Raw genomic sequence first — 21243 nt, forward strand, 5'->3', positions numbered from 1 at the left:
TCTGTTGAGTTGCATCTTCTCAAAAACAATCATCGGGTCTGTTCTACACCTTTGAAAACATAATGTGCGTCTTTGTGTGTGCACATCTGTGCATACCCTACATGCAGGTAGGCAGGCGTTTATATATGTGTTCTTGTGGACGCGCTCACCTGCACACGCAAGCGTACACACAATAACTAATTTAGCATGGGGTTCATGTTGAGGTCCCCTGGACGACACAGCGTCCCTTTGTGTTGGAGCCCAGGTATTAAATTCCATTTCTGAAAGCACCTGGATGTGCATATCGGTCATGAAGTCACACATATTTGGAGCTGTCATTTTAAGTCATTAAAAAAAAATGTTTATCATTCAAGAATGCAACAGATGACTGGCTTTTTCTTGCACAAATGAAAGAGGCAAAACTTGATTAAAGGTGCTGATATTGAAAATGTGTGAAAGATAAGTCCTCAGTCTGAGCATGCGCACCCATCACCTTCACAGGGTGTGCTACATACCTGACCGCCCACATCACAACCACAATGTTGGCCCCCGATTGGCTGGGGCCGTTCACCTGTACTGTTGTTTTACAGCCCCGTCTCACCGTCCAGGTCCAAAGATCGCTGCACTGTTTGCTCAAGCCCAAGAGCTCTTCCTGCATGAACCTGAAACCTCTACTGTAGGCGCCTCTCTCACCACCACACCGCATCACCTGTCGTCCATCCGGAGTGTCTTTCATCCCGCCGGAGGCCCCCGGTCGAACCCTCTTAACTGCTGGTGCCTTGGACATCCAAACGGAGCACAGAAGAGAGGCCTGGATTTACTTCATCTGAGGCGGAAGCAAAGGGAGAATTGAAATTTGTACTTTTTTCCCTCTGCTTTTTTCAGGCCCTGTGTTCCTGTGTCTATGAGTGTGCAGGACCTGCACAGGAAATCACATTTTTGTTTGAGGTATGTGGCTGATTTTCATTTGTTTGCAGACATTGGGGGGGGGGAATGGTGGATGTGCAGCACTTTTACAGAAGATCATACGTTTGTCACATTTTAAACTCATTGAAATACACGACTAATCAAAGTCCAAGCCTAGTGACTCAGTCGCTTCAGATTCACGATAACCCCTTTCGATTTCATAGTTGTGTGAGTGTGCCGAGTAAAACAATAACAGAGTGAGTGAAACATGTCCAACCAATCCTTTTGGCTCTAGTCGTCTTTAATTGTCTGAACTGTGCATCGATACAAATCAGGGTAAAGCTGAGCAGCACAGGGTAGTTGTGAGAAAAGATTATTATTTTCTTTTACGTGGAGGACATACACTTTTTTTTACTTATTTTGAAAAAGAATACAGAGAAATGGCTGTTTTTCTTTCTTTACTGTATATTTAGGTCGACGATCAGCCACTGATTTCTGGTCATTTTTTTATTGTTATGGATTTCACTGTGGATATTTCATACTCTAGTTTTGATTCTGAGCAAGTCAAACTGTCATGGTCATATCGCTTTCTTAATCTTTCCGTCTGGTACAAAGGGTTGTAAAGGGAGTGGCTAGATTTACAGCTCTTTACAGCTCTGCAGCACAGATAAAGTCTAAAGGATGTTGTCTGATATTACCTCAGAGAACGACTCGTGTATAGAAATGTACCTTAAAGTTCGTAATTTTTGGCTGTAAAAGCAAACCAGGGTGTGAGCCACAATCGTACACAAACATGGCCTACCATAAATAAACTGGTTCCCCCTCACTTTTGCCACAGTTTCCCCTTTCTATCTCGGTATGGTCCAGCTACACAGAAATGGCTCTTTAACTTCACTAACTGCACGTCACTCTGCGATAAACATACGCATGCTCTTTCTCTAGGTGTGAAATATGGAGAAACTGAGCTAAAAGATGGGATCGTTTACGTCGTACTTTGGCCGGTTGTGTGGGAAAGAGGAAAAGCGAGGTGAGATCTGATGCTTTCAAACTGTACATATATCTTTATGTCTTAAAATGAGTTTTTCCTTATTCTTACATCATGTTTTTAACATACAACAAGTGACACTTTTCTCCCATTGCTGCTGCAACATCTTCATCCCTCTCTTGCTCTGACTCCTTTATTTTTTTCCACAGAGGAGGAGAGACACTTTCGAGCTAATGACAGACCTTTCAACCTCTCGTACCACTATGCTGTGAGTAAAGAAACAAAAACGTATTATTAATAGATAAGATGAATAAACATAGTTGTGTGCCGTCTTTAAAAAAAACTGAATTTTCTAAGTAATTTCGCATCATATTAGAGAACACAGCACTGTAAACAGGGTCCGAAATTAACACTCGCCAAGGGCCAAATGTGGGTAGATTTTTCATTTGGCATCTAAATCTCGGAAGACTATCCGCCACACTGGAGGCCAAAATAGTCGTGTAATAAAAAGCTATGCTGAGAGTCTACCGTATTTTGGTGTCATTTACGGACGCACTGCTTCTGTCCTCTTCTGTCGGTACAAATTTCCCTGATAATGCTACATTGAGAACAACAAATCTGTGTTGAATTCGGCAGGACGAAAGCTGGTTAACGTTAGCTGTTTGCAGCCGGTGGGCAGCACGCACAGTTCCGTTTGTCTAAATAACGAAGCTAACAGCTAACGTACGCAGGTTGCATTGATTTAGATTAAGATGCACGTTGTAATGAAGCTCTATTCAGTGAAAATGAGTGTCAGGCTGAGGTAAATTATAACGTTATCATGATGTGTTCAAATTTAATCTCGTCAAATTTTGTTTTTTTGGCGAGAAACTTGAGGCGGATCATCAGGGATTAATAATAAATTTGCAAAAAAAACGTATGCAAACGGTATTAAAGGAAGGTATGTTGAAGTACATGGGATTTTTATATTTGTTTTTTTTTTATGTGGTATCGAATTGGTATCGAGAATCTTGGAATTTCACTGGTATTGGTATCGATTACTAAATTTCTGGTCTTGTGACATCCCTAGTCTCGAGCACTCCTACTCCTTTTGGCCGGTGGATTTTCTTTTTTTCTACCAATTCACGTGTCACTTTCCCTCTACTTCAGGACAATGCCATCAAGACCTCCAAATACAACCTTCTCACCTTCCTGCCGCTTAACCTCTTTGAGCAGTTCCGGAGGCTCGCCAACGCCTACTTCCTCTTCCTCATGGTCCTTCAGGTAGACATTTTTTTTGTTTACTTCCTCTAGTGCTGTGTTGCATTTCAACGTGGACTGTATGGGGGGTCATGGGTAGCGGGGTCATGGATGTTTATGCTAACTGAATTTGACCTTTGACCTTATTTAGCCTCCAGAATATTTGATTCCTGTGTGTGTGTGTGTGTGTGTGTTTGTGTGTGTGTGTGTGTGTATATTCTGTTGACAGGTAATCCCACAAGTGTCCTCTCTCTCCTGGTTCACCACGGCCGTCCCTCTGATTTTGGTTCTGGCTATGACAGCAGTCAAAGACGCCAGCGATGACATAGTAAGCTGAAATTGTAACGATGTGCTGGAACTACATTGAAACACAGCGGGGCTTTGTTAAATAACTAAAGGCGAACCCTACTCAATATTAAAGAGGACCTATAATGCTTTTACTGCTTTTTCCCTTTCCTTTAATGTACACATGTATACATCGATCAGCCGTAACATTATGACAGCATGGGCGCCTTGACCGGTCTGCGGCTACGCAGACCCATACGCAACAAACTGCAACACACTGTGTGTTCTGAGATCTTTCTATCGGAGCCAGCATTCACTTTTTCAGCAATTCAAGCTTCAGTAGCTCTTCTATTGGACTATTGAACTGCCCGAAATACCTCACTTGAAGTCCCACCTTTTCTTACGTAACGTGGTGATGTCACCAAGTAACACATTTGCATGATACCTGCCTAGTGGCTAGATTTGGCACGCCCTCAAACAAAGCTAGTTACAGCGGAGCGGGAGCGGAATCTGAAGAGTTTGGTTCAGTTGACCAATTACAACAGAGTGGGCTTTTCTGGAGGGAGAGGGCTGGAGTTCAAACAGAGCGTTTCAGGGGGTGAAAAGAGATAACGCAGCACAGCCGGTATGAGAAAAACAAAGCGTTTTTTGAACATTAAAGCATGTAAACATGTTTTAGTAGAAACCTAAAATGCAAGTATGCACCTGAAAATGAGCATAATAAGTCCTCTTTAAGATAGAAAAGAAAAGGAACTGAACTGTAATTTTGTAATTTAATCAAAATGTGTTAACCGTTTTTCTCTCTATCCTGTGTGTCATCTGAGTAGAACAGACACAAAAGCGACAAGCAAGTGAACAACCGCATGGTGAACGTCCTCATCGATGAAGAGTGAGTCATTTAAGATGTAAATTTCACACTATATACTTCTAAATTTGACATGATATAAGTACAAATATAAATATATGGCAGTTTTGTGCTTTAACAGATTGTGTGTGCTGTGTGATTGTTCGTCTAGTGTTGTGATTTCATGGTATGTTTTTATTTTTCTGGCAGACTGAAAAATGAAAAATGGATGAATGTTCAGGTTGGAGACATAATCAAACTGGAGAATAATCAGTTTGTCACAGTAAGTATGGAGATGCCAGAATAAAGATTTGTTTGTAATTGCTAGGGAATGTTAACTGTGTGTGCATTACGGCATTTTATTGCTGTTGATGCTTTCATTGATAACAACAGCTACAATGAGTACAAGACAAAGTTCCCACAAGTGACAGTAAAGTTTATCTCATGTCATTATCTTCTTTACTTCCAGTTGTCTGTACTGAATTTAATGCTTTTATTTTTAGGCGGACCTCATGTTGCTATCTAGCAGTGAGCCTCTCAACCTGGTCTATGTAGAAACAGCTGAATTAGATGGGTGAGTGTGCAGAACTGTGTGTGTTTGTGTGTGCATGGCTGACGGCTGATGTCTCACACTGTCTTGGATTTCCCTTCAGTCGCATCCTTCTCATGTCCTCTTGGTCTCCCCCAGTGAAACCAATCTGAAGGTGAAACAGGCCCTGACTGTAACTGGAGAGATGGGCGACGACATCGCTGCACTTGCCGGCTTCAGTGGTGAGAAGCTGATCACAAATGGACAGAAATTTCTGAATACGGGCTGTGTGTGTTTCTCTATATATTGAGAGTTTTGATAGTTTAACAGTATTTATATAGCACTTAAACCTGCTTTATAATCTAAAAGACCTGAAAATCTTACTTTTTACAATATGGGACCTTTAATTAATGGTAACTACATTTATATATGTTGCATTCTGTCCTTGTAGTTAGATATAGAACTACATAACATGGCGGAGTGATATGACGATGAGGTTTTTTTAGTGTTCAGTTGTCTGACAGTGGAGATGAACATTGAGGTGGACCAAGTTATCCTGCAGACGCTTATGGTTTATCCCCGTGCTATTGCTATTGCTTTATTAAACTAGTTTTTATTCATTAACTTCAAGTTTATAGTTAACGCTAAGAGTAACCAGCGTTACATTAAATTGGAATTAAGAATAAATGAAAATTATTCTAAGGGTGAAGCTAAATAACCGCTTTTCTTAACTATTGTAATCTGACATCCGTCTCTCTCTCAGGTGAAGTGCGATGTGAGCCTCCCAACAACCGTCTCGACAAGTTCAAGGGCACCCTGACCCTGGACGGCCAGACCTACTCTCTGGACAATGACAAGGTGCTGCTCAGAGGATGTACTCTGAGGAACACCGAGTGGTGCTTCGGTCTGGTCATCTTCGGAGGTAAGCAGTTTCACCAATGGGAGTTGAGGAAAACTCTCGCGGGATGTTTACGGTTAGGATAGGTCGTCAGGCAGCGAGTCTCGCGAGAGTTCTACTAGTTTTAGCAGATTTCAGATTTCGCAATTTGCAGGTTAAATATAATCTATTTCATTATAAACAAAACCGACAAAAACAAAATAGCAAATGACATTACAGTAAAATACAGCAGTGAATAATAATAAATTGAATTTACAAAGATAATGACAAGGAGGCTGGAGGTAGAAGTAGCTACTTCAGCTCCAAGCTGCAATATTTTGCGTTGAAGTAAAAAAAATAAAATAAATTAAATAAAATAAAAATAAAAATAATTAAATAAATATATATAAATATATATATATATATAAATATAAATAAAAAATAATAAAATTATAAAAAAAAAATTAATTAAGTTTTACTTATTGGTGTACTTAATATTAACGTAATATTTTTTATCACACTTGAGACACAGACTGGAAATACTGTCTGGTGTATATGTGGCAGGTTATCCAATCAGGAGAGGATGATTTGCCATTTCATCACAAAAAAACACAGATGTGTGTTCACTTCTTTAACTTTACCCAGGGAAGACCATCTGTGGTTGAAATAATGCCTCTCACATCCACATCAAATAAAAGACATGGGGAGGAAAGACAGTAGTGTGCTGGTGTTTTTTTAATTTTATTAATACATAACATATTAATGACAGATCAAAACGGTCTCTCCAAATGCTGAAAACATGCCTCTCTCTCAGTCAGTGTCTCTGAATTTTTCCAGGTCCTGACACCAAGCTGATGCAGAACAGTGGAAAGACAACATTCAAACGAACGAGCATTGACCACCTGATGAATGTCCTGGTGTTGTGTGTGAGTTTCATGTCCATGCTCACTGCCACACAAATAATACACATGAGCTCACATGTACATTTCAGCCTGAAAAATGTTTCTAATGTTCTCTAAGTGCTGACCATAAATATGTTATACGTTTAACTCGCACACAAGTAATTTGCTACTTTAAATTCATCGCTAAGCATTATTAAACACACACGTATGAATCCTCAAATATTTGGGAGCATTCAGTAAAATTGTTCCAACAAGATCCGTTAATAAAACTGGGTGTATACTTATCAGTGTTGTTCCTCTTCCTACTTGTTCCTGATACAGTGCAAGTCAATAAAAAGTCACTAATTACTTAATACCCCTTGAGTTCACTCATGCAATATCTTCATAAAAGCATTCATTTTTGAAATGCAGATTGATTTCTTTTTTTGTGATATCTTGAATCTATCAGATCTTTGGTTTCCTGGCGTCTATGTGCGCCGTTCTGGCCATCGGCAATGGAATCTGGGAGGTGAGGGAGGGCTCAGTGTTCACAGTCTTCCTCCCTCGTGAGCCAGGTGTCAACGCTGGCCTCTCATCCTTCCTCTCCTTCTGGTCCTACATCATCATCCTCAATACGATGGTTCCTATTTCTCTCTACGTCAGGTACGTCCCAGCGCAGAGAGATAACAAAATCAGAAAGCAACAAACAGTTATCGTGACAAGTTCAGAGTTAAAGGTCCCATATCGTGTTCATTTTCAGGTTCATACTTGTATTTTGGGTTTCTACTAGAACATGTTTACATGCTTTAATTTTTTAAAAAAAATTAATTTTCCTCATACTGTCTGCCTGAATACACCTGTATTTACCCTCTGTCTGAAATGCTCCATTTTAGTGCATTTCAACGGAATTGCAACAGAATTACGCTGCTAGGCAACAGCTTGGGTCCATGTTTACTTCCTGTCAGCTGATGTCATTCACATACACTGCAGCAGGAAATAAACTGGGACACATTTAGAATGTTTACGTTTAAAACTGTGTAATGGTCTAAATATTGTCTATTTGTGACATCACAAATGGACAGAAATCCTAACGGCTTGTTTCAAATGCACAATTTCTGAATACGGGCTGTGTGTATTTCTCTGTATATTGAGCGTTTTGATACTTTCACAGTATTTATAAAAGCACTTAAACCTGCTTTATAATTTAAAAGCTATGAAAATGTCACTTTTTACAATATGGGACCTTTAAGTTGTTCTTTCTTTGTGCGTCCCTGCACGTCTCACACTTATCCCTATGTGTTGACATCAGCGTGGAGATCATTCGTCTAGGGAACAGCTTCTACATAGACTGGGACAGGAAGATGTATTACCCCAAGAGTGACACCCCTGCCCAGGCGAGGACCACCACACTCAACGAGGAGCTGGGCCAGATCAAATACATCTTCAGCGACAAGACCGGCACACTGACGCAGAACATCATGACTTTCAACAAGTGTACCATCAATGGGAAAGCTTACGGTGAGCTGCTCTGCTTATATAACAAAGCTAAGTTGAATGCAGACACCAGTACGGGCTGAATGATTCATTTTAGAGTGTATTTCTCTGTTATTCAGGGGAGCTGTTTGACTTTTCTGGTCAAAGGGTGGAAATAACAGAGGTGAGAGGAGAATACTGTAACACAATTGTATTTTTTTTGTGTTAAGTATGGTATTACTCCAACTCTTTTGTTTCTCTTTGCTGCTTCTTTTTCTCTGCAGAAGACAGATAAAGTGGACTTCACCTGGAACGAGCTGGCGGATCCAAAGTTCATTTTTCACGACCACAGTCTGGTGGAGACGGTGAGAGAGGGAAACCCGGATGCTCAGGCCTTCTTCCGCTTGCTGGCTCTGTGCCACACCGTCATGCCTGAGGAAAAAAAAGAGGGTGAGCATCCTCTAATGGAACAGCCTTGTTACTACATGGCTGCAAAGGTCTAAAACCAAAGAATTACATTGCTTATGTTCTGTCTCCGGTGATTAAATGTGTGAAATCCTAATAGAGCTCAGTCCTGAATAATATAGATTCCTCCTCTTTTCCTCTTCATATTAACCATTTAGCAACTCCAGGATGAGATTTAATTACTATCTAATTGTGTTTTAAAAAACTATTAAAACTAACATGCCCTCCAGTGGCAGTATTAAAAAGAACCCACTACACAAATTTTCACATTTTAGACGATAAAGCAGGGGATGCTTTAAGGCGGGGTTACCTTGTGATGGACAGGTCGCTACCACAGCGTTGTCCGGTCTGGGAGTTGTCCGTGTTTTTGTCTTACAACTTTAACCCTTTCACTGTGTGTTTTCAGTTCATGAATATTCATTATAACCATTTTGGTCGCCTAAAAATGTCTCGTATAGCGTTCGGTTGTACTTAGCTCCACTCTCTCGTGTCAATTCTGGTTTCAAAAAAACAAGATGGGGACGGCCAAAATGGCAAACTCAACGCTTCAAAACAGCAGTCTACAACACACACAGGGAAAGAGTGACTTCATTCTCTGCTCAGGGAGTCATTACTCCACTTTATGCTTAGATAGTACATAGTTGTTGCTGCTATATTAATGTTCTGAATTTCGTTTTTAGCACCTTTAACTTGTTGGTCTTCCTTTCCCCTCTTGTCATCTCTATCTCCTGGCAGGCGAGCTCTACTATCAGGCTCAGTCTCCTGATGAGGGCGCTCTGGTGACCGCAGCAAGAAACTTTGGGTTTGTGTTCCGCTCACGCACACCAGAGACCATCACGGCCGTGGAGATGGGCAGACAAGTCACCTATGAACTTCTGGCTGTTCTTGACTTCAATAACGTACGCAAGAGGATGTCAGTCATAGGTGAGAGAAACTAGTCGTACAATGTGTGTTTTTTTTCTGTTTTACATGTTGCCAAAATGTGCTGCTTGAGTCGCCATTAAAAGAGATCACATTTGAGAATTTTCTTAAGATATTTAATCCATCATACTGAACAATTTGTTCCCTACATGGTTTTGATCCCAGCAACAATCACATTGTGAAAAAGATACTATTTCGAAAAAGTCCCTGTTGGTGCGTTCAAGGTCAAGCTCTGATAACTGAGAGTTATGTGTCGACTGCTCAATAGCAACCTTGTAAATTCAGGAAATGATCAAATTCATTCCAAGATGTTCATTAAAATTCATGCAATCTGTCTTGAAAATGATCCTAGCAACAGGTTTATGTATCGTCTCATGACTCTGTCCTCGCTAAGCAACTTCCACCATGATTTCCAGTGCGTAGCCCCGAAGGCAAGTTGACTCTATTCTGCAAAGGAGCAGACACCATCATCTATGAAAGACTGCACCCGTCCTGTAACAAACTGATGAAAGTTACGACTAGACACCTCAATGTGAGTGGTGCGGTTGGATTTTTAGCGATGAGTGTGCTAACTAAAGTACATTCAGAAATTGTCAGGATGTTTGTTTTGAACTGTTCTGAACTGTCCAACTATTAAATAGGAGTATGCAGGCGACGGCCTCCGTACACTCGCTCTGGCCTACAAGCACTTGGATGAGACCTACATGGAGGAGTGGAGACAGCGCCACCACGAGGCCAGCACCGCCATGGACGACCGAGAGGAGAGACTCGATGAACTTTATGAAGAGATAGAGAAAGACCTGATGGTTAGTCCACCTGCTCAATACTTTGACACATTGCTAGATAGTATGATCGGTAGTTTAGGTGCCTACTTATTTGGAGAATAATTTAATATACTGTACATCCTGCAAACACTGCCTCAGAACAACAACAAGAGCTTATATGCAGATTTAAGTGCCAGTTTTTTCAAAGTATTGTAAAAACACATTACCACCCTGTACTCTGTGTATTCTCTCTTTTTAGCTGTTGGGTGCGACAGCCGTGGAGGACAAGCTGCAGGACGGCGTGCCACAGACCATAGAGCAACTGGCTAAAGCTGACATCAAAATCTGGGTGTTGACTGGGGATAAACAGGGTTTGTGTCACATATTGTAAATTCCTGATCAAATCACACATTTTGAGTAACACACTAATACATTGTGAAATATTCTCTCTCTGTTAATCTATGTATCAGGATCCCCCCCGGGGCCAAATCTCCAAGGGTTCATCTAAACATCTGGTGTCATCTGTACATTAACCAGAGTCAGAGACTGAATGTTTGGCATGTTTTGACAGATGAATTGAATCACCGTAATTGTAAATATTGATGTTTTTGAAACAGAGACGGCGGAGAATATCGGCTATTCCTGCAACATGCTGAGAGAGGAGATGAAGGACATTTTCATTGTGGCAGCCGATACGGCTGAAGGAGTCAAAGAGGAGCTACAGTAAGTTAGTCTACAACTACAACGCCAGAAGGCAATTTGAAGGGGGGTTGTCATCCCCCTTGTTAGCAAAATGACCAAAATGTATCCCCCCTTGTTAACCTGCCACACGCAGAGTGGTTGTTTAGTTGAAGATGTTAGTCTAGTCTGCCTGATTCATTGATCCTTTATCTGACTGAGGTTTGTGCGAGTTAGAATCTATGGCCCCGACCATGATTGTGGAATATCAGTGGCCTAACTGTGTTGTGTATTGATAAATCCATGGCGCTGTCTGTGGTGCTGAAGTAGCAGATGGTTTTAGTAATTGCAACTTTTTCTCTGAGTCCCGCACTTCTGTCAGTTTAATCTTGGATTCATAATATTCTCTAAACTTTATATAGGGGGGAGATGTTAAAAAATACAGACCCAAAAGAGTCGTTCATAGGGCGATTTGCTAGTTGCCCTCGAAAGGAAACAAACCGGGTTCGTCCGCCTTGTTAAGAAGTAACAGATCGCCTACTGACAACAAATGAGGCTGTATACTGAGTATAAAACTGTATCATTTAGTAAGTAATTTTCCGACATCAACATACTTAAAATAAGTATGACAAATATACTTGTATTCGACACAATTTGATATACATTTGATGTTTTATTTTTTATAAAGTAACTGCCATGCAAAGTGCAGCTCTAAATGACAGTGCTCCAGCTGGAGTTGCTGTTGTGTAAATTTTACCAAACCAAATAAAGAGCAGAACCGAGCTGCTAGCCTTTCTCTAAAACTCTAATACAGTCTAAACTAAACTCTGATATAGTAGCATCTTTGCCGAATGTGCTATTCCTGAACAGATATTATTTTTTTTTAACTTAACCCCACAAAATAATGTACTCAGCTAATGACAAGCCCTTTGTCTTTGGAAGTAACTCTCCATTACTACTGTGGGAAGCACGCTAGTTAGCTGGACATGCTTTGCAGCTTATGTTACAGCAGATAAACACATAGTTTTATTACATTGCTTACACTTTTGCTCTTGTATTTTTGGTATTGGAAAAGCTAAAAAAAACACCCCCAAACTCTTAATACAGAGTATCACTGATAATGCAGCATGTGGCATGATGAGAAATCCAAAGCTTGACAGGTTGTCCTTGCCTAGTTATGGTTGTTCAACTGTGATTAGACAATCGCTTTGGGGGCAGGGTTTAGCAAACAGCCAATTGATGTTTAAACATTTTTTTTATTTAATACCCAGACATCAAGTCAGACAGTTTACCAACCTAGTTGTTCACTTAATAATTAAGGAAATCAAAATGATGGTTCGAAAAAGGGAAACACAAATGTGTCTCTAGTAGTTAACGGATTATGATTTTCTACATACTCTCACTCAAGGCTTTTAGAAGGCAACTGAAGGAGGTATTTATGCCAAACAACCATGAAGGAAAGGAGTGGCTGATCAAAGTTCATCACCACACTCAATAAACTGTTATTGGCATGTTAATACTTAAGCTCTACTGGCTTTAATTGTTGTTGGCAAGTCTTTTGGAAGGAAAAGAGTTTATGTTCAATAATTAGTTTTTATCCCAAACACATTATTTTGGAAAAAAAATACAGTTCATAAAAAAATGTCAGAGTGTTTTTCTTAACTCACCCATCCATCCCCATGCTCTCGTGTTTTTAGGAATGCAAGAAGGAAAATGTGTCCGAAAGCAGCGGAGGAGCCAACTGTGATCAAGTCTCGTGCAGGCCTGTTTTGGCTTGAGAAGACAGAAAGAGTGGAGGATGAGAAGGTGGAAGGAGAATATGGCCTAGTTATAAATGGACACAGTCTGGTAAGAAGGCTTTTTCAGGAACATTTCTATTTTCACCAGCTGCTGAATCAACAAAATGTTTACTCTTTTTGTCTCCATATATCGTTGATCCAGTCCTGTTTTGTTTTGTTTTTTTATAAAGTTGCCTGGGCCCAAAAAGAAAACACATTGGTCCTGTAATCCCTTCTTCCCTTTGGTCCTCAGGCCTTTGCACTGGAGAAGGACTTGCAGCTGGAGCTGCTTAGGACAGCATGTATGTGTCAGACAGTGATTTGCTGCAGGGTCACCCCTCTGCAGAAAGCCCAGGTGGTTCAGCTGGTCAAGAAATACAAGCAGGCTGTCACTCTGGCCATTGGGGATGGGGCCAACGATGTCAGCATGATCAAGGGTGAGCTCAACTCAAACACTATTACAAGAGCTGCAGAGCTGTCAAACCAAATAGCTAGAAAACAGTTACTCAGTGTGTGATTTCTGTTTCTTTGTTTTCCGTCTGTCCCTCAGCTGCTCATATCGGTGTAGGCATCAGCGGTCAGGAGGGCATGCAGGCAGTCCTCTCCAGCGACTACTCCTTCGCCCAGTTCCGGTACCTTCAGCGCCTCCTGCTGGTGCACGGTCGCTGGTCCTACTTACGCATGTGCAAGTTCCTACAATATTTCTTTTACAAGAACTTCACGTTCACCTTTGTGCATTTCTGGTACGCCTTCTTCTGCGGCTTCTCTGCACAGGTGAGGGACATGTATTGGAATTATGTCACATAATTTTATGGGTTACATGCAAAGTGAAAAAATAAGGAATCAAGTGAGACACATGAATAAGTCTTAAAGGTCCCATATCGTGCTCATTTTAAGGTTCATACTTGTATTTTGTATTTCTAGTAGAACATGTTTACGTGCTGTAATGTTAAAAAAAAACTTTATTTTCCTCATACTGTCGACCTGAATGTGCCTGTATTTACCCTCTGTCTGAAATGCTCCGTTTTAGCGCATTTTGACAGAATTGCAACAGAATTGCAACAGAATTGCGTTGCTAGGCAACAGCTTGGGTCCGTGTGTACTTCCTGTCAGCTGATGACATTCACATACACTGCAACTAGGAAATAAACTGGGACATGGTAATGTTTACGTTTAAAATTGTGTCAAGGGACTAAATATTGTATATTCGTGACATCACGAATGGGCAGAAATCCTGACAGCTTGTTTCAAAAGCCGAGTTTCTGAATACGGGCTGTGTGTATTTCCCTGTGGATTGACTGTTTCGATACTTTCACAGTATTTATATAGGATTTAAGCCTGCTTTATAATAAATAAAAAAAACAGGAAAATCTCACTTTTTTATAATATGGGACCTTTAAGAAAAGTGCATAGAAGAGGAAGCACATAGAAAATCCTTTGTGTGTATTACAGAGTACAGAGGTATATATGTATTAAGATGCTCATCCACAAAGCGAAAATTTAAATGCGAAATAAAAATAGTTTCATAAATTGCAATGACGCATGAGGCGTATATGTAAATACATACATTGTTACTAATGCCGTATTTAAGTGTGTAATGTTGTCTTCTTCTTCATAGACTGTGTATGACGAGTGGTTCATCACCTTGTACAACCTGGTTTACACAGCTCTTCCTGTCCTCGGCATGAGCCTCTTTGACCAGGTATGCACTGAGGGGAAAAGTACTTATAAATAGCTCAGAAACTCAAATCCAACATTTTTATCAGTAGTTCAAACCCTATCTGTATCTTCTGGACTTTTCTCTTCTCTCTCTCTCTCTCTCTCTCTCTCTCTCTCTCTCTCTCTCTCTCCAATCCTCTGTTTCTGTAGGATGTGAATGACCGCTGGAGTTTCCAGTATCCTCAGCTCTACTCTCCAGGCCAGCTGAACCTGTACTTCAGTAAGAAAGCCTTCGTGCGCTGCGTGATGCACAGCTGCTACAGCTCCCTCATCCTCTTCTTCATCCCGTGGGCCGCGATGCAAGACACGGTCCGAGACGACGGCAAAGACATCGCCGACTATCAGTCCTTTGCTTTATTGGCACAGACCTGTCTGCTGATAGTGATGAACGTACAGGTGAGGAGAACAGTTCATGTCACCAGAAGCAACACAACATGCCAAGGTTGCAGAATCTATAAATATAGTCAGCAAATTGCATATATGCTGTTATCAAAAATTACATGTACTGTGATAGATTCATAGATTCTTATCACCCGCCCTTAAAAACACATTATGAATGAATATGTGCACCAGAATTTAAAAAAAACAAAATGCTTTTACGTTTTTCAGCTGTGTCTGGACACCTATTACTGGACAGCAGTGAACCAGTTTTTTGTGTGGGGCAGCCTGGCCGCTTACTTTGCCATCACATTAACCATGTACAGCAACGGCATGTTTCTCATCTTCACCTCCTCTTTCCCCTTCATCGGTGAGTAGACTCAGCTCATTTATAGATGCAGGCTGTTGATGCCCGCGTCTTCAAGTTTCCAAAAGCAGACATAACCCAAAATGTAAGGTTAATATGTTTTATAACAGGCCTTGCTCATCCATTTTTTGTGCATTTTGTGCATCTTTTAAATATGTTCATAAACACTTACAACCCAACCATAGGGTTGTATAATAACAAACCCTTTTACTCTGTGATTCTGACTGCTGTTCTGATGCTTTTGGAACTCCAGGCACCGCGAGAAACTCTCTGAACCAGCCTAATGTGTGGCTCACTATATTCCTGACTTCCCTCCTCTGTATTCTGCCTGTGGTGGCTTTCCGCTTCATTGTCATGCAGCTTCGACCCACCATCAACGACAAGGTGAGATTACGCATGACACAGACTATAAAAAGCCCTTTTTTTTACCTCTATAAATAATAAAAGTTATCTCTCTCTGAATGATATAATATGTTATATGGCAATATGTCATCTAAACTCCGCCTTCTCACATCGTCGTTCAGGTTACAATTTGGCCTTCGAATATGTTGAAAAGTACTTCTGATTCTGATTCTGATATGTTATCCTTAAGAAAATATCAGTAAAAACATTAAAGAGCCAGTTGGACCCCGACAAAGCATGTGAATTAATAGCAATAAACCGTCCCGGATTATGTACCCATATTAAGAAGTCTACTTGAAAGACTTGTCCCTCTCTCTCTCTCGTCTAGGTGAGACATAAGGTGCGGAAGGAGGCACTGCCAGCTCCTGCAACTCGCCGCATACCTGCCAGGCGCATCAGCACCCGTCGTTCTGGCTACGCCTTCTCCCACGCCAAGGGCTACGGCGACCTGGTGACATCTCGGAGGTTCCTGCTGAAACTACCTATGAGGAGTCGACCGACTCTGTTTACACAAACAGACTCTCCTCTTGCTCAGAATCACCCACAGCACTACCGCACCATCGCAGAGGAGAAGGAGGACTCACAGAGCCCTTAGACAGGAGGTATAACCGCAGCAGAGTACGTGGGACAAGCGTATTCTGGGTTTTATTTTGGAGCACAGGGTAAAGCTCACTATCTGGATTGTTTCCAGGTCAAACCTTTACACTTAAAACTGAGTCTGACTCATTTTTTTTTTTTTTCTAATGGATGAATGTTGATATCACTGTGAAAATGTTGAACTTGGCAGCACGTACAACCTTAAAGGACCACACTGGTGCCTTTGCATGTTTTAGCAACTCTCATACACTGCAGTCTACATTACTGCTGACCATTTTCCAAAGCATACCAGAAGATTTCACTAGATTTTCCACCTTCCAGACAGTTCATTTCATTACAACTATAATCAACTTGTGGAGAATTGCATTAGTAAGTTATTCAAATCATAGAGAACATTTAATTTTGTCACTGTTGCGTGGTAAAAACAGATTCCAGCAGGGCCTTTCAGCTAATAGATTTAAAGGGGAACTACATGCATTTTCAAAATTCATACATGTTATTCCTATTGTCTAAGACGGTCCAAAAAATATTAGTAAATGAACAACTCTCTCCCAAATCCAAAAACTAGTGCTAAAACTCAAACTTGTGATGTCATGGGGTATAAAGTCTGGAGCTGTTACATAGACAATGAATGGGAGACTGATTTCGTGGACCCACAGAATGTTTGTTTTTTCTTTTTTATACCCAAATTAACTTTTGTTTCTTTTGTGTTGTCAGTTGTGAAACAGAAAATGTACCCATATACTCAGAACATTCCCCTGGGTGCTCTCAGTGTCATCTACAACATCTTTCCCTATTCATCGTCAACGGAGCAGTTACATACTTTATACCCTATGACATCACAAGTTTGAGTTTTAGCACTGTAGTTTTTGGATTTGGGCGAGAGTTGTTCATGTTTACCAATATTTTTTGGACTGTCTTAGACCATAGGAATAACAGCACTTTAATGCTTTTCCATTCAATTCAATCCAACTTCAATGTAATCACACTTGCATACTGTAATGAATGACTAAAATGCTTAGGGTAAGCTTTGGGAAATTGCCAGAAATACTGTATGTTTGGGCTAAAACCTGCAACACCAGAAACTACGATGAGATTAACTCTGTGTCATGCACACCAAATTTGTTATTGTTGTAATCTGTAGATTGTTTTTAGAAAGTTAAGTAAATGTAAAGGTTGCCACTTGCTGATCTGGAGAAACCACACTGCCTGCAACATGAAGTTGCATTTTGTACCTTTTTAATATTTTTTTTCCTCAAGTGAATTGTCAAAACTCAGGGTGTCATTCTGAGAAAGGATAAAACTCTGATTTCAGTTGAAATCTATATGACGTACCTATTTTCGCTTCGTTGTTTACATAATTATTTTACATGGAGATTTTTTTAAACATTGTTTTATTATTGCTCCGCTCTGTGCTAATAATCTTGTTTGTTCACTAAATATTTCTGTCACCTATGAAGAGATGTATACTTGTTCAATCGGTACCACTTCAGTCACACTATTTTCAAAGTACAGCCAGGGGTCAGTGTTGTCTTTGTATCAGTAGAATAAAGGTACAGTGATGGTGTAAGTGTCATACCAGGGACAGTGCAGGCACCAGCAGATGGCACTCATAAAATCCCTTTTTTTCAGTCCTTCCACATATTTTGTCTTTCATTTTATTATGTAAGCCTCCTCAGAGTCACATCTGATGAGATTGTCGTTGGCTGTTTTAATCGTCACAATTGTTTCTACATGGGTGATTATCTGTGAATTACACCTATATAGATATTGTAGATTGATTGATAAAAACATGCATAGATGCAAGCCTGTACACGTGCACACTGTATCTGGATACAGAGATGCCAGAATCTGCACGAAGGGGAAAAAAATGTCTGATTATTATAAATATTTTATAACCTGAACTCTTTTAGGAAGCCTCAATCCTCTAGATTTGTTTGCATTATGCATGCAACTGTGTGCACTTTTGCTTTCTCTCTCTGCCTGTCTCCCGCTCACTCTCTCTTTTCACTCACATTTCCTACACATACATAAATCCTGTCCCATTACATCTGCAGACACATACTGCATTCAACCCACAACTGCAGTGTCCTCCGGGACTGCCAGCAATGACATCACTGGTGGAGGGCTGTCCCAGCATGGCACGGATCCAGGAAAGCTTCTAGCTTGCTTTCTGATTCACCAGAAAAAGAAATAGGTTGGTGTATATCAGTTTATGGCTTTGTGCAGAAATGTACGTCAAAAAGTGAGTGACTGAAGAGATGAAATAGAGGAATAGAATTCCTGAAAAATGACTTAGAAATTATAGAAATTAAATTCTAACGACCATGAGAAGTCATACATTTTACAAATCAGATCTCCTCAGATAAAAATATGCTAAATTGGCACGATGCACCTGAATGCCAAATAGATTCAGCAATAACAGTTACAAAATATAACTCGTATTGCTTCCATCTGCTCCAGTTTAACCCTCGCTTCTCCCCATATGGCCAAGCAGCACAGTCAGCAGACTCCAGTGAAGGTCACTGAATGATCCCACAGTATGGACCAGGAATGAGGACTGGTATGCTTTATAAATAGACCAGCCTCTGTGGCACACCCAAACCACAACCATGGACTGATTTCATTATGTAACAACCCAAGGTTGTATTTCTGATTAACCAGAAAATTGTTGAACTTCTATCACACATTTTTACTATTGTCCTCAACCTACCTTTTTGTCCCATATCACTGAAATTACAAGCCGGAGAGAGCAGTGACAAAATGCTACTATTTATCCTACTAATAAACACTGACCTTTATTGATCCAGAAATAAAACACAGTTTGATTTGACAGAAACTGGGATGAATCAAGTCCAAAGTCAAAGAATAGTGAGCGTTTATAGTTAGATTTGCATGCAAATGAGTACAAATGAAGAGACACAGAGAGATACATGCACACACACTCTGATATTATCATGCAATCTCTCTTGGTCAATGTTCAAGTGGAAAGAGGCAGCCTGGTATGACAGCTCGGCTTCAGTAAGAGGAGACAGCAGACTTGACTTAAAAAGAATTTCACACATAGCGGTCCAACATGGACAGGAGTATCACTGTGTGTGTGTTTCAGTCCATCAGGCAACAATCTGCTGCTCTGTGGAGCAATAACCTTCTGCATTCATGGTCCCCAGAGGATGCCTTTTTAATTATTTACTCTCTTTTCATTCCGCACTTTGGTACAATAAATGGTGTGTTGAAATCCCGATTTTTAATTATATTTCCTTGGACTATTGTCACGAATCCCTCCTGATCATCCATTCATTTATCCATTCCGCCTGGTTTATTAGTTTGCTGGTTGTTGCTGCTAACTGATTTGACATTTCAGACCCAGCCACGCCCACCTGCTCTCTGATAACTCCTTTCCCTCCAGTTTCACCACCTGACCTGATCCTCCCACTGGCTCACCTGCTTCCCATTTGCCTGATTGCTACTGATAGCAGTAGCCTATATATACCGGTATGTTCCACTGGTATCTTGCCAGATTGTCTTTTACACTATGCCCTATGTTCATTAGCGAGTTCTGAGCTCATCATTATAATATCAACTTTAAAGTTCATATGGCGGAGTTGTTAACAAACAGTTGCTAATATACACCTCCAGTAGTTACAGAGCAGCATTATCATTCATTTGGAGTCCTGTTTGTGTCAACCTGATAAATGTAAGTCCAATATTCACTTTCTTTTAGCTTTTCCTCCTGAGGGAAATATTAAATGTAAATGCTCCCCTATTTGGTGCTAAGCAGGTACAGGTATGTAAGCCTACAGTGGGTTTTTAGAGCTTTTTCACTGAAAACTGCTGCCTACTGCATCTAGAAACAACACTATGAGAGCGGTGAGGGTGAAACAAAATGGCAAAGTTGCAGCTGGACAGCTAAACAATGAGCTGCAACTTGTTATGAAGCTCTATAAAGCCAGGGGGAGCACTTCAAGTGACCCCTTTCACATTGTCATTTGATAGCTTTATTATTACAAAATTTAATTATAGCCACTTTAAAGGTTCTCTATACAATATCAAGAGCTTTAGTGTCAAACAGCTATTTGCTATGTACAGATATAGAGGAGTAATGTCTACCTGAGCAGAGAATGAAGTCGCCCTCCCTCTGTGTGTGTTGTAATCCGAGCTTCTCTGTGCTTTGTTTTTATAGCCGGGCTGGACTCCTGTGCCTCTTAGTGCATGTGAGCGTGCACCACTGGCTAGCTCATACAGCGGTTACAGTGGATAACGCCATCCCGACCGTCAGCGTCGCAGCGGAAGCGTAGTGCCCACCCTCCGGTTCCCCCTCAGGTAAACACTGTTAGCTCTATCAGCACTGTTGTTGTTTTTCACTGTTAGCACCGTTGCCATGTTGAGAGCCTTATGGAGGCAATAGAAATGCTCTGAATAGCTCTCGGTCACTACTGTGCAGACTCTGGCTCCAAATGATGTCAAAATCTCAAGATGGCAGCGCCTGTATCCGGGATATTTTGGCTTCGCTTCTGTACAGTGAGAGGAAGTGGAGATGCGTCGTCCATCTATATATACAGTCTATGGCCTATAGTATTATTGCTTTGATGGACAACTGGCTATTTACCACCCGTAGCACATGATTAGCTATCACAGTGAAGAACAACCGCTGAATAGCTATTATAGGGTGATGATGTGAAGGCTTTTCACTCTAGACAACCTAACTCTGTATGAGAAGAGCCTGACAGAGTGGTGTTTCTGGATCAGATCGATGACTCAGTGTTAAGACTTTTGTCTTAACATAGGGTCAAACATCGGTCCAAGGGTGGCTTAACAGTTTATATGTTTGACAAATGGTCTGTTTGTGTGAATGTCTGTGAGAGATAGAGAGAGACATACAAAGAGGGAGTTATCTATAAGTAGAGTGTAAGTGGTGTCACTTGTGTCTAAATAGAGGGTTACCTTCAACCTTACAAAGTGCACACACTCCCAGCAGAGCTGCCACATTAGCACTAGTGAGGGGGCGTGTGCTGCATTTACACTCCACAAAACCAACACACATGACCCAGGACAGGAGATCACGTTAACATTACTAGGAATATTATAACCAAACTGGCTTATCCAGTCAGGTCAGTTACACAGGAATAGAAAACATCCCTGTTATCTGAGGCTTTCAGTGTAAACAGGGCCTCTA

General features: G+C 40.8%; 2 protein-coding genes across 2 annotated transcripts in view; both read left to right on the forward strand.

Moving 5' to 3' along the window:
- Positions 1-629: 629 nt before the first annotated feature.
- On the forward strand, positions 630-16407 carry LOC119478297 (phospholipid-transporting ATPase ID-like). Its single transcript, XM_037752943.1, has 28 exons — positions 630-927; positions 1828-1912; positions 2080-2138; positions 3020-3133; positions 3339-3437; positions 4222-4283; positions 4449-4521; positions 4742-4812; positions 4927-5009; positions 5531-5689; positions 6482-6570; positions 6995-7188; positions 7835-8043; positions 8139-8182; positions 8283-8448; positions 9199-9387; positions 9801-9916; positions 10026-10190; positions 10408-10519; positions 10766-10871; positions 12524-12674; positions 12858-13041; positions 13155-13378; positions 14223-14306; positions 14474-14719; positions 14933-15071; positions 15322-15452; positions 15799-16407. The coding sequence occupies exons 2-28, from the start codon at positions 1858-1860 to the stop codon at positions 16063-16065; spliced, it is 3591 nt and encodes a 1196-aa protein (XP_037608871.1). The 5' UTR covers positions 630-927; positions 1828-1857; the 3' UTR covers positions 16066-16407.
- A 3188-nt stretch (positions 16408-19595) lies between these two features.
- The window catches only part of lpar1 (lysophosphatidic acid receptor 1), an 84611-nt gene continuing 82963 nt past the window's right edge, over positions 19596-21243 (forward strand). The window contains exons 1-2 of the mRNA XM_037752433.1: positions 19596-19764; positions 20251-20390. The gene's annotated coding sequence lies outside the window, so the exon portion shown is untranslated. The remainder of the gene's footprint in view (positions 19765-20250; positions 20391-21243) is intronic.

Source organism: Sebastes umbrosus, chromosome 19, assembly GCF_015220745.1.
Source record: "Sebastes umbrosus isolate fSebUmb1 chromosome 19, fSebUmb1.pri, whole genome shotgun sequence".
In the NCBI taxonomy this organism is placed as follows: Eukaryota; Metazoa; Chordata; class Actinopteri; order Perciformes; family Sebastidae; genus Sebastes; species Sebastes umbrosus.

What these genes read in the sequence shown, in the direction of transcription:
- LOC119478297 (XM_037752943.1), top strand. Translation starts at nt 1,858, where the DNA reads ATGGGATCGTTTACGTCGTACTTTGGCCGGTTGTGTGGGAAAGAGGAA. An exon ending in AACGTCCTCATCGATGAAGA is followed by an intron (nt 4,284 to 4,448) that starts GTGAGTCATTTA and finishes TTTTTCTGGCAG; the next exon opens with ACTGAAAAATGAAAAATGGA. An exon ending in CAAGAGGATGTCAGTCATAG is followed by an intron (nt 9,388 to 9,800) that starts GTGAGAGAAACT and finishes CATGATTTCCAG; the next exon opens with TGCGTAGCCCCGAAGGCAAG.